Genomic DNA, 14,094 nt, shown 5'->3' with positions numbered 1-14,094 from the left:
GCTTTCCGCCCGCGGCTTTGCCCGCATTTTAAAGAAAAACCCGCATAGTTCCCGTTCCCGTGGGATTTCCGGGATAAAACCTATCCTTTGTGTTAATCCAAGTTACCCTCTATATGTGTGCTTAATTTCATTGTAATCGGTTCAGTAGTATTTGCGTGAAAGAGTAACAAACACACACACACACACACATCCTCACAAACTTTCGCATTTATAATATTATTAGGAAGGATTTCACTGAATGGTCTCACTTTAAAACATTTTAAGGCTGAAATTAAATTATACAGTTCCTCCATTTCTTCTCTCGTTAATAAACTGAAAAATATTCATATTTCTCATGACAGAATAAAGGTTATTTAAATAAAGATGCCGGGAAAAACGTAAAGAATTCGCAAAATAAAGGTCATTTCTGATTTGTTTTTAGACTGGATATCAAGACGGTTAATGGCTATATTAAACGATTGATTTATGCAAGGTTGACCCCTTGATCTGTATCTTTGATCAGTTATAGTGGTTCAATGACAAATGTATAATAAAAGTTAATTTGCAATGGACACATGTTGGAAACTCTTATATAAACAAGTTTCCAGCAATGTGTGAATGAAGATAGGTCAAATTGCATTTTATTTACTGATTTATTGATGTATTTAAATGTGCCCTATCTAATACTTTTCAACCCTCTTGATCTAGCACTACTTTTTCGCATATCATTGATACGGTTGTAAAATGTATCTAACCACATAGGAATACCAGACTTCATTTTTTAGAAGAGACCAATTTATTTATCATATTTTGTCTAGTGGTGTTTATTCCTAATGTCTTTATTACAGAGTGAGCCTGGAGACATCGCTTCTTAGCGATAAGGCCGCCTATTTTGTACCGCTCTATATTACTTTGTTTGTATTTTTTGTTTGATTTTGTTTTGTTTGTGTGTGCAATAAAGTGTTTATTATTATTATTACAGAGTAGCTATTACGTTGTATGGATGGTGATGAGTTAAGAGCAAAAGTAAAACGTAATACTATCGTTGTCAAGCCCAGTCCCGTAACGAGCCCTTAATTACCGCCAAGGGCAAGGTCTCTGGGACTAATCCAAGATACAATTTATTGGTTACCTTCGCGAAGGTATGTGCCGTTTGCCAAATAATAAGCCGGAATCTGTATACACATCAAATGACTACAAGGCCGCAATTATATCTTTCAGTTCTTTAATCCAGGGCGATGATTATTCGCAAAGGTGTCATAAATTGGAAAAGTGGGACAAATTTCTTTACTTTTCTAATTTTATTTTAATGTTCGCGGCTTTGTGGATATGCGTGTTTTTAATATTTCCAATGGTAAATATAAAATGCAGCGTAATTTGTCAGATTGAACTAAAATTTGTCTGTAAAACAGCACAGTACTTACGCTGACTGACTTCATTCAAATGATATTATCTGGACTGGACATGTTATGTTACAACAGTACAAATTAAGGGTAACAATACAATTAATTTCTACAAACTTCTTTGATCTTTCCTATGTCATTTTTGTATTTTTACTTTTCTAAAACAACTGTAGGGTGTCACTGGCCGCAAAGGTCCTTTAAAATTGTTGCCAATTTCTAATTATGGACATGTATATGTGGGTGGCATGGCTAATTAACAAAAACATTGAACTTGATTTTCATTGCCAAGTCACGTGAGTATGACCGAGCAAAATAAGTACTTATTGTTATCAAGATAAGACCACATTTCGTTTTGTAAATAAATCATAGTTCCCAAATTAACATGTCAAATGTGACATACCACATCAATCTGGCAAGTGGTCAAAATCTATGTGACAGGGTGGAAGAAGGGATACGCATTGTACTTGTTTGGCGAAGACTGCTTGAAAAAATTATATTTAGTACTGAAAAAGTCGTACACGTGTAATTGTCAATTAAAGTGCTATATTTTACCTTCGCTTTCCACCCGCGGCTCCGCCCGCTTTGTCTATGTATACTAAAACCTTCCTTGAGAATCACTCTATCTATAAAAAAAAACATCAAAAATTTGATGCGTAGTTTTCAATAATTAAGCATACAGAGAAAGCGACTTTGTTTTATACTACGTAGCGATTAGATATTTTATCTAAATCATCTACATGTTCAAACTTCAATGCTTTAACTATGTGTTCCAATAGGATTTTAATACAGCAGTAAAAGACTTAAGAGCTTTTAAAATTTAAACACAATTCAGACATCTTAAATTTTATCCAAACATTAATAACACCCAGTGCCCATAATAATTATAAAACATTCACATAAACACATTTTAAAAACTAAATAAAAACCTTAATTTATGTTCATCCTTCAAAAAAATCCATATAAAATTCTTAACAACCAGGATAGACTAAAATAATGAAGAAACACATGACTGTTTCGTATGATCTAAAATTTATTTTACTAGAAAATAAGACTAGATCCAATTCAAGAATTGTATGTAATATGATCTGAATTTATTAAGTCTTAGTCTTACTTCAAACAGAACATTTTATTTATTGACACCAAAAAAATTGAAACAAAATGACGCCAATCGCGCATATTTGTGAACAATGGTCTATATCGTATCGTATGTAGCACCTAATAGAAGTCATGTAGGCTTCTACGACGTGCGCTACACAAGCTATTATACAAATTTGACCCTTTGTGTACCGCCTACTAACTCTAAAAACCAATGTGTACTTCCAACTAAAGCTATTGTCGTTGCTGAAACTGCTCTTCAGTATTCATTTTCCAGTACTTAAGGGTAAAACTTAAAAACAATAGCTTACTATTAGCTCTGAATGACACGCGTACCTAACTTCGGCGCCAATGTATTTTTGAACGCTCGCTCAATGCCACGGGGCCAACAACATTGCTTCAATGGAATTAGTCATTATTCTTTACTCCCTTACTATTTGGTAAGTATGATATTTGGATCAAGGCAAATTTAATCAATGAGTTTTCTTTACAAGGCTGCATTTTCAGAACTGTTTCAGAAACAGTCTCTATCTATAAAGTGTTTTGATTGGTGAATTTTGGATTTATCATTTATGTATTCTTTGGGTATAAATAAAAATACAAACATAAAAATCATTTCCATTTATTTGGTCCCTTAACATAATATTGCTTACACAAAATTACATAAATTATCACAATTTTAATATACAGCACAAATAATTTACAACGCTTCTTATAAACGTAACATAACTCATAATTCCTTAATTGCTAAAAGTTAACTAGGCATTATCGTTCACACTCATTCCTCAGTCTTATAAATAGCGTGCATAACCCAATTACTCCAAGCATTTCAACTTAAGACTATTACATCAGTGCCTTATAATCGTAGAATAATTACGCGACTGGTTTACAGCTAGCTATTTTCAATAGGTCCATACCGTTGTCTGAACCACGTCATGCCGCTGTAATCTGGCTCGTATACATCAGGAATCTCTTTGTCAATCGCTTCACAGTACACCATTTTAACTGACGCCTCTCCAAATAGTCTCTCTTCGTATTTTATGAGCTGTTTGAAGAATCCTGTGTTCGGTCGGATTTGTGGCCTGCAAAATACCGTAATCTAGCTGAAATTATACAATTTTTTATGTTTTGCTTTTGTAATACTCCGTCTATAATTGACCTAATATAAACAAGGTCTATGTCGTTAACATTCTCTGAATCATTCATTTGTTCAGATGTCTTGGACTTGACTTGGACAATTTCAATTTTTATAACATATTTTAAAAGGGCAACATTGTCCTTTATTATGTATCAACAGTAGGTATTTAAAATATCTTTATGAGCTTCACTTCTAACATATTTATATCTTTAAGACCAAAGCAACCAAAAATGCGGTCACCCATCCGTTCAGATGCACAGATACTGATGCAGATAGGAATGACTCATCGTTTTTCGAACCATTTGCGTAATGTATGAAATTAAGATAATTTGGTATGATTTGGGTAAGATGGTCTACTTCTAACTAATGAATTGGCAAACTACATAAAGAATGCGTTGTTCTTCAGACCACACTACAATCAGACAAGTGATAACTTAACCACCAAAAGTAGTAAAACACCTAATGAAGTTATCAAATACAAAATTACATACAATCCTTACCTTCTTCGTTTCATGTGATGGTAGGCGTCCCTCAGGGTCATCTTGTGCCATTTCACCAGATACGCCAAGCAAAGGGTGACTGAGCGAGATACTCCCGCCACACAATGTACTAGAACCTCTTCATTTCTTGCAACTACCTGAAACAAATATTAGTCATTATATAATTGGCACACGTGGATATGGCTTGACTGGTAATCTTCTGAAAGTAAACAAAAAAAGGTATTTTGTGAAACTATTGAATCTGATACTGTTTTAAACTATATACTGTTTTCTGTTATTTTACGCTAGCCTTATGTTCCTATTAAAAGTAAATTTATGATTTTTTTTACAGAAAATTACTCACTTCATGTATTAAGTCTGCAACGCTCTCCATATAAGGATGCATATCTGAATTAGGTGTGTCCAGGAGTGGTACATAATGCCTGGGAACATAGTCTTCTGGTGGCGGTGGTAGTTCTGGTGCAGCATTGACCACAAGACCTGGTCGTAACGCCTTCACAGCTCCAGGCAACGCATGGGCACCACATATGTATACTGAGTCGATCACACGGGACACTCCCAAGGGGCAACCTCTGTAGACAATAAATTTAATTTGGTAATTTTCAGAACCTTAATTGGTAAGAAATTTAACCTTAATTAATTTGGTAAGAAATTTAACCTTTAAGATAAATTTTATAAATCACCGTCGATGTGTATTTATTTAGTGCAGAGTAGACTGTTTAATATTTTTATTAAAAAATGGTGTCTCAAAATTATTTATTGAAGAGAAAGTTCGCCAACAAAGATGAACTATAAATTCGTAAACAAATCGTCATACATCAACAAGGGATTTCTGTTATATCGTTGGATTAGAATAATACTCTATCGTTTTAAAGCTCGACTCTAGTCTTCATACATGATTGTCACATTAATTTGATCTCGTACCAATTTATCTATTTAATGGGATTCGCAATGGCTGTGCCGTCACACATGTAATCTTCCCTATATTAATGATTAGCTATGCTTTTTTGTGTATTTTTAAACACATTCCAGATGATTTCGTTCATCAATAGATCGCAATTATTTTTAAATGTTTAACTATTTTATATTATATTTTATAATGTTATATATAACAGCATTCATGATAACGTATAATATTACAATATTATACATATTTCTGTTAAAATTAAAATGAATTAAACAGCATTCCATTATCGGTACTATGAAAAACATCAACAATGCGTAAACAGCGCATACCACGCGGTTGTATCATTTTGGAGAAGAGCCAAGAGCGTCTGACCTAACGAACTTGCTTATATACAACTCATTTTATGAAATTTTTGCAGATATGGTTATTATTATTTGGTATTGCTGATTTATTATATTATCTTATATCTATACTTGTCTTAATAATTTTCAATCGTCTATTATTTCAATCATCAATCACATCACACAATTAAAATCTCTCTTAAACTTTTTTTTATGTTTCTTATAGTAAAGCTTTCACGTTTCTTTAAATTAAATTAAGGTCTGTTATTTGGAGTTATTGTTTATGTTAAATTTTTGTATATCTTACAATTATTTTCTTTTCCAATGTTTTAAAATCAGTTTTTATGTTATCTAATACGTAAAAGTTTTAAATTAACATTCCTCTACATCGGAACACTTTAGTCTTTATTATTTCAAAAAAATCTAGACTATAAACAATGCACCTGTTGTCAATTATTTGCGAGAGGAAGAGTCTACTTTACAATTTCAATGTGATACTAATTTTATTTTCATTTTCATTAATATTTTGCATCCTAGACCCTCACCTGTTTAATTCTTCCCTTATAGATTTCGGAACTTCAACGTCTACAGTAGGCTCTCTCTCATTCCCCACACTAACAACTTTATCTTCTACCGTAAGTACCTTCATCTCGGTGTTAAAACTTATTTAATTTATTGTATCTACTCCTTTCACACAATTTTCACCATCCACGATCGAGTCTTACTACGTATCGTGTAAACAACGCTACTTCGAATCGATCGGCACGTGCGTACGCGCCGGCATGTGAACGCGTACTGGCAGCCTGCTGCCTGAATTCAGAAGCAAGAATATGAACACCTGTAAATCTCGAATGCCTGCAATATCCGGCATTCCAGGGTTATTCTTGTACTACGGTGACTCTTGTTTTGTTTACTTTGCCCTTTATTGACTTTGTTGCTGATTCTAGTTGTATGGGTCTATGGGTCTCATTTCATAACTCATAAGCGATGATAACATTTGAACTTTACAATTTATGTAAGTTTACCTGCCTGATAATTGATCGAATGAGTTTATGTGGTCAAACAAACTATAACATGTTTGTTAACTTTTTTTACGTGTTTTCTTGCGAAGATTAAAAATTATACATAATATTTTAATGATTTTGGAAATATTTCTTTATACTATCAGCATCTTTGAATGCAGGTTTCATGTTTTTTATAATTGTCAATTGGAGTGTTTTCATTGAGTAAAATTTTCTTTCCAAAATTTTTAAGAGTCGGTACCTACTTACCTTTCAGGGGTACTCTCAGCTATCAAGTCCAAAAACAGTATATACAGTAGAGCTTTTTGTGGAAGTGTGTTTCCAGTGTGGAAAAATAACAGAATATAACATGACACAGGTCATCTTGCGCCATCACTTTCCCATACAGGAGTTAATACTGCTTTAAAATATCATGGTAACCCCTAGGTGGCAGTAAAAAAAATAGTGTGAAATATTTTGAATCTTGTCATGAATAAAAAACACATGTACTTATGGCTTGGATAAATTCAGATTTTTTACAGTTTTAAAAATATTTACTGTGGGTTTTATAGTAGCAGCTATTTATGAAACAGCAGACAGAGAGTTGCAGTTATATTCCTGCAGGCGATGTTATTTTCATATCATTCCGATTGTTGATGATACTAAATGGTAAATGAGTTGAGGTGAATTTAATTTACGCTGCCTTTATAATATAAGATTATAATTTTATTATAATTATCTAAAGTTTTTTTTTAAATGACCATTTGTGATTATACCCTGAAATCTGACTGCTCAATTCTGCAGGTATCTGTTTTTTATTAAAATTAATTTAAAATTAAAATTGTACACAGAGGATTAGCGATAAGTCTGTGAATATGTAATTGGAAAAAAATGTATTTATATTCAACAAAAATGACTGTTAATAATTAATTTTACAATTGTAAGTGCAATTTATATCTATAAGCAAAATGATTAAACTAATTACAAATACTTGCAGCTATTTTTTTACAAGCAAATTATCACTAATCCGTTGTGTACCTACCTCCTAAATATTAATTTAAAAAAAATCATAAAAAACAGATACCTGCCGAATCGAGTAGTGGGTTTAGGCTATAATGACGGTTATTTGAAAACTCTACAAAAACGATAATCATTACAGTCTGAAAAAGGCACTGTTATTGTATTTTAACTACACATATATATTATCTATTCAGTATATACCCACAAATATATAAAATAACATTGTCTCGGGTATGTCATGCGAAATTGTGCCTATGTAATTGCTGTATAAACGGATTCTATAATGTTTGTTTTTTTCTCTATATCTAAATTAAAAAAAGAGAGTGTGACAAAACTCATTTTGCTAACAAGTGTTAATAAACAATTTTAGATATTATCTACTGTAGCTGTTTATGCATTTGTTTACATATAACACATTTCTATCTGTTCGATCTAATCTTCGAAACAACTAGAGAGTACCTAGACTGTAGAGTCAACGACTAACAAACATTCGTCTCCACAAAGTCACAAACCTAGTACAATAATAAAAAGTGTAACATTTGTTAGTGTTCTAATAATTGAATTTATGATCATCAATTTATAAACAATATATGTAATTCTCTAACGACGTCTATTGTTGAGATATTATACGCCTAAGTATAATCAAATATAATGCATAGAAATTATGTACTCATTACAACTATTTGTAATATTTGTTTGGCATTTTAACAAAACACATGTTTTGACCTAGGGTTTTATTGAAAGTTACGCAAATATGTTGTGTGTTTTTCCTAGTAATATCAATGTACATTAAAAAGCGAACTTTAATCAACACGTGCCGTCTATTATTATTATAATTTTTATGAATACATCAATGCCATGTTAATGTTTAGCATGTGTAAATATTTCGTAACCTAACTTAATTTGGAACAGAGGTCACATATTACTCAATAATAATAGTTAAAAAAAACTAAAAAACACGTTTTTTATAGAAAACCGAACTAAAAAATAGAAAATTTTATCAAATTAGTGTATTGTCATCGGTCCTGAATAAATCTACAAAGTTTGAACGAAATCTGGCCGTTTAAAGTGGGTCAAAATCGCGCCCAAAGAAGTCGGTTACAAACAAACAAACATACAGGTGAAGCTAATATAAAGCGTGTAAAAAGTCGGCGGTTCCTCACCAAACGAACGTAGGTACAAAAAATAAATTGTCTTTTCCATTAATTATCTGAAAATTATTTATGTACAGTTTAATAAAACTTTATTTTACTATTTTAAATAAGACTTTAAAAATTGAAATTTTCCATAGGTTTGAGGAGGTAGATATATATTACTTACTTAAAATCAAACATCAATAAATGTTGATAGTTATTATCATATATGCTAACTATTCAAAATAATTTTTTATAGGAGAAAATAGTTAGGTAGGTATTTACATTTTTCATAGAGACCATTTTTTCCCACAACAAGTGGGAGTAATCTCTATGCCCATAAAAATTGGATGCTGCATCCTTTGTGTTTTTTTTTTATTTATTATTATTTCTTGCATTCATTAACATGGATGATTCCACGATGATTCCATCGTTTAAACAAGCCAATCTAAACCCAATTTTTACATAACCAAAAATACAAAAAATTAACAACAGCAAACTGACTAGTAATAACCTTACAACCATAATACTCGTAACTGTGTAGGAGTCTGGCAACATAATTATATGATATTAATTTCAAGGTAGGTACCGACCGTAGTCATTTATATTATGAATATAATCACTCAAAAACATCGGTGAAGTACGAATCGCACTCACGACACTAAGGATTCCGTACAAATATTGAATAAGCTATTCTGAAGGCTGACCTCTATGTATTTTTTTAAGAACAACACGAACAGGAAAATAATTTATCTAATATAGATCTCACAATTATCATCTTTTATAAATCTTAAATATTTGATTTATTCTCATTTAATTATTCTTTTACAATTTTAAGGGAATTTTCTAAAGATTGTGTGAAAATTTCAAGAATCAAAATGAATCAAGTTTTAGTTTCAAACTTGTTATATTTTTTTTTAATCTTTTTTTTTAGAATTAGTTGTTACACATTTTCTCGGTAGGCACCTCGGCACGGAACCCTAAGAAACGAACTGGCTCAAAAAAAATAATTATAAAAGTCAGGAAAAAACATTGTATGACACTGTATGACACTGGCTTATAATGAAAATATTCAAATTGAAAATTTTTTTTTATGGAGTCTTAAAAATTAACTAAGTACCTATAAAAACTGAAAATGGAAATAGGTGCAATAGTATTCAATTTTATAGCCAATAAATATACAGACAGGCACGCAGGTATAGGCAACGTCTTTGATTTATAATATGTAACTTTTAAATAAGGACTGGCTAGTGTGTGGTAACTGGTGTGTGGTATAGATATATAGGTATAGTATATATAAGGCGTTATACCAAAAGGCAAAATATATTATTTCACTGCAACATGATTCAATCTGTGATCGCAACTTATCTGTAGAGGTAGAGCTAACATAAATGAGAATCGTGCAGTGTAGAACCAGCCTCGAGGCCGACCGGTCTAATTATGTTTATATTCGTGTTATTGTTTATCGCGGTTGCTTTATTATATTTAACACAAAATTATCGATACTGGAGTAAAAGAAACGTGAAACATGAGCCACCGTTGCCGATATTTGGAAATCATTTCAACAATCTCTTCGGATACAAAAGTTTAACGCAAATATCTGGAGAGTTGTACAAAAAATATCCAAACGAGAAAGTGGTCGGCTACTACAGAGGTTCTGCTCCGGAATTGATCATACGAGATTTGGACATCGCACGAGACATCCTCAATGTCGATTTCAATCACTTTTATGTGAGAGGTATTGGGAAAAATCAAGATAAAGAAACTCTATCGAAAAGTCTGTTTCATATCGAAGGAGATGCGTGGAAATTACTGCGTCAAAGGTTGACTCCGGCTTTCACTACGGCCAAATTAAAGGCTATGTTTCCTTTAATTGTGAATTGTGCAGAGAAACTGCACGTTGCAGGTGATAATGCTGTGAAAAATGGCGGAATTTGCGATGTTAGAGAATTGATGGCGCGGTTTACGACCGAATTCATTGGAGCTTGCGGTTTCGGCATTGAAATGGACAGCATTAACAACGAACATTCCGCGTTTAGAGCTTTAGGGAAAAAAATGTTTACGCGATCCATACGCAACATTCTTGTGTTAGGTCTTTGGGAATTGTTTCCAAAACTAGGAAGCAAATTATATCTTTCGGACAAGGATATAGAAGAAGCTATAACTAATATTGTTGTATCGATATTTGAACAGAGGAATTACAAACCGTCAGGTAGACACGATTTCATAGACCTTCTATTGGAGCTATCTGAGAAAAGTAAAATTTATGGAGATTCTATTGAGAACTTCGATGAGAACGGTGCGCCGAAACCTGCGGAGCTAGATATGGATATCCGTATTCTTGTTGCCCAAGTTTTTGTGTTCTTCGCCGCTGGCTTCGAAACATCTTCCTCGGCCACCAGTTTCACGCTACACCAACTTGCTTTCAATCCAGACATACAGGTCAAAATCCAAAACGAAATTGATCAAGTTCTATCGAAATATAATAATAAACTATGTTATGACGCTATCGCAGAAATGACCCTTCTAGATATGGCATTCAAAGAGGGCATGCGATTGTTCCCTTCTTTGGGAATATTAAATCGGGTTTGCACTAAAAGTTATACAATCTCCCAGTTAGGAATTACAATAGATCCTGGTGTGAGAGTGATCATCCCGATACAAGCAATACAAAAGGATGCGAAATACTTCGATAGGCCCAATGAGTTTTGGCCGGAAAGATTCGCAACAGAAGTTAAAGATCTCAACAAATTCACATATTTACCGTTCGGTTCTGGTCCGAGGAATTGTATCGGTGAGTTAATTTACATGTAATTTTTAAGTAAATTGAATTTTACGCGAAATTAACTCAAATTAAATACAATATGGGCTTGAAATTATAAATTAGGTACAGACAAGTTTTATCATGGTATCGCGAGTGATATGTTTATTTAAGGTCATTGAACCTAAATATACAGATTATATAATATTATTTTATGTTAAATTGAAGCCAAAAAAAAGCTCATGTTAATATGCCATCAAAATCATCAATTCATGAAAATTTAACATGTAGATTGTAGGTGAAGCTAGGGTTGCCAACCGTACTATAATATATAGTATTGTACTATATTTCGGGTCTGCGTACTATATACTGTTGAAAACATATATAGTACGCAAAAATACTATATTTTCAACACCGACAATGTTACAAACAAATCCTTCATTAAAAAAAAAAAAACGCGCCTTTTAATTGTTAAGATGGCTAAGTGATGTAACCTATTGCGCATATACCAGTGGCGAGAAGAAAGAAACACAAGTACATAGTGTATCATCACTACATAGTATTAAACAAAGTCGCTTTATCTGTCCCTATGTCCCTTTGTATGCTTAAATCTTTGAAACTTCGCAACGGATTTTGATGCGGTTTTTTTAATAGATAGAGTAATTCAAGAGGAAGGTTTATATGTATAATAACATCCATTAAATAGTGGAGAAGTACTGTTATTTTTGAGGTTTCTAATGCGATGTCGTAAATAATTACATTTTTTCCGCTTACATTGCAAACGCAGGCTGAACCCTACGAGTTTTATCAAAATAATGTACTAAGTATTGTACACATTGAAAAGGTCTACAGAAAAGTCCGTGATGATATGTCTATGGGGGGAGGGGGTCGAGTAAAATCTCATCTAACCTTACGTTGGGGAGGGGGGGAGTGTCAGCAAATATCACGCAATTTTTTTTAAATTGAAACAAAACAAATTATACTCTTTTGGTCCATTTAATCCAAATAACATGCTTAAGATTTTAATGTTACGGTTAAGATTTAAATATTCTATTGTTACCTTGTTATAACATTCAGCAATATCTATTAATTACTATTTTTAACTAGTCGTAAACAAAAGCACGAAGCAATTTCTTTTTTCTTTTTACAATGACAAATAAACGAAACCCACATTTTGAAAAATCTCACGTGAGATGGGGGGATGGGGGAGAGGGTTCAATAAAATCTCATGATATCTCACCAGAGGGGGAGGGAGGGTCAGAATATGGACAAAAACACCTCACGTAATTTATGGACGCTCCCTTACACAGTGCAAGAAGTGCAAAAAAATATAGTTTTTATAAAAATAAATATATATTTGTCTATTTTTTTTTTTTTTTTTTTTTTTTTTGTTTTTTCCCATAAAATACTATATTTTTTTTAAATGTACTATATTTTTTACACCTTATTTTGAAAAATACTATATTTTGATGATGAAGTGTTGGCAACCCTAGGTGAAGCTCAAGTATAGTTACTAAAAATTAAAATAGAATTAACTCGAACAATAAATAAAATACATTTAGATTCAGACTATAATTAATGAGACATCGAATAATTTATAAATCTTCAATAATTACCTATTATGTATTTACTGTATTCATATCATTCAATAAAAAAGAAGATACCTAAACCTAATCATTAAGCCAGGAGTAAAATTTTTGTTAATATATGATAATGATAACTTAAATGATAATATAAAGGACAATAATGGTCAATGTCACTGTTTACGTTGAGTACAATATCATAATTTATCATTATATCATACTAGCTTTCCGCCCGCGGCTTCGCCCGCTTTGTCTAAAACATAATAAATTATATACTAAAACCTTCCTCTTGAATCACTCTATCTATTAAAAAACCGCAGATTTAAGCATACATAGGGACATAGGGACAGAGAAAGCGACTTTGTTTTATACTATGTAGTGAAGTATAAAAAATTACGATGTATTTAAGATCGTCAAAAATTAGTTGTAAAGCCTAATAACCTTGATGCAACATCAGCATAAATCATATGCTAGGTAGGTATTTAATAATTTGATACATCATAAAATTCTTAAGAAGACGTTGTTTATTTTAACCATAATTTTAACTTTAGGCTTATATTCAAAAAATATATCAGGTAGACCCTAGAGCATAAGCTCTATTTGTTTGAATTTTCAAGAAAATGTCTTAGAAAATAAAAATACTCTGACATATTTTTCTCCATTACGATTAAGGTAAAGAAGATATATCCCGAGTTACGAAATAACAATAAGTTTGCCAAAATAATGTATATTCCTTACAGGTGCGCGTTTGGGCCAGATGCAGTCCTTAGCTGGTCTGGCAGCAATTCTTCAAAGATTCTCCGTTGAACCAGCAGAGAATACCCCCCTGGAACTACCACTTAACCCTTGGATGAATGTCGTACAAGGCATAAAGGGGGGGATACCCCTTAAATTGACTTTAAGAAAAAAGGAATAAGTTTTATCATAATTTTTGACGAACACTAGTTTTTGCTGTTCGTTAAGTATATTAATAAGGAATAAATGATTTTAATTTATTAATTTTTATTTTATTTTTCCTATATATGATAAGTTAGTTAGCGATAGTCGATAACCGTAGTTTTTGGGTTGTGTTATATTTGCTAAAAATCGAAGCTTTGCATTATATAGGTATTATTATATTTCTCAAACGTTTAAACTCTTCACAATTTTTTTGTTACTAAGTCAAAGTAATATTTAGCCTTTTAAACATTTACATATTAACTTGCATTTCAAGGCAAAAAACATTCAATCATT

At 32.1% G+C, this 14,094-nt stretch overlaps 2 protein-coding genes across 2 annotated transcripts; one reads left to right on the top strand and one right to left on the bottom strand.

Moving 5' to 3' along the window:
* Window positions 1-3,083: 3,083 nt before the first annotated feature.
* On the bottom strand, window positions 3,084-6,173 carry LOC149484852 (dual specificity protein phosphatase 14-like). The gene is made up of 4 exons (XM_089701127.1): window positions 5,909-6,173; window positions 4,459-4,687; window positions 4,116-4,252; window positions 3,084-3,559 (listed from the first exon to the last, which is right to left on the bottom strand). The coding sequence occupies exons 1-4, from the start codon at window positions 6,010-6,012 to the stop codon at window positions 3,370-3,372; spliced, it is 660 nt and encodes a 219-aa protein (XP_089557253.1). The 5' UTR covers window positions 6,013-6,173; the 3' UTR covers window positions 3,084-3,369.
* A 3,734-nt stretch (window positions 6,174-9,907) lies between these two features.
* LOC149484851 (cytochrome P450 6a2-like) lies at window positions 9,908-13,860 on the top strand. Its single transcript, XM_089701126.1, has 2 exons — window positions 9,908-11,311; window positions 13,602-13,860. Exons 1-2 carry the CDS (start codon window positions 9,958-9,960, stop codon window positions 13,775-13,777), a joined length of 1,530 nt encoding a protein of 509 aa, XP_089557252.1. The 5' UTR covers window positions 9,908-9,957; the 3' UTR covers window positions 13,778-13,860.
* Window positions 13,861-14,094: the final 234 nt, after the last annotated feature.

The sequence above is a fragment of the Colias philodice genome, chromosome 11 (assembly GCF_061535455.1).
Source record: "Colias philodice isolate Cphi_HAF_F1 chromosome 11, ilColPhil1 Martin Lab GWU primary, whole genome shotgun sequence".
Lineage (NCBI taxonomy): Eukaryota > Metazoa > Arthropoda > Insecta > Lepidoptera > Pieridae > Colias > Colias philodice.
Note: the sequence above shows the minus strand (reverse complement) of the source record. Positions and strands in the feature narration are given on the sequence as shown.

Bases quoted from the DNA above. Each gene is read 5' to 3' on its own strand.
- LOC149484852 (XM_089701127.1), bottom strand. From the start codon at position 6,012: ATGAAGGTACTTACGGTAGAAGATAAAGTTGTTAGTGTGGGGAATGAG. The intron at 4,253-4,458 runs GTGAGTAATTTT...TATTTGTTTCAG, and splicing joins TTGCAGACTTAATACATGAA to GTAGTTGCAAGAAATGAAGA. The intron at 3,560-4,115 runs GTAAGGATTGTA...GGTATTTTGCAG, and splicing joins CATCACATGAAACGAAGAAG to GCCACAAATCCGACCGAACA.
- LOC149484851 (XM_089701126.1), top strand. From the start codon at position 9,958: ATGTTTATATTCGTGTTATTGTTTATCGCGGTTGCTTTATTATATTTA. The intron at 11,312-13,601 runs GTGAGTTAATTT...TATTCCTTACAG, and splicing joins TGGTCCGAGGAATTGTATCG to GTGCGCGTTTGGGCCAGATG.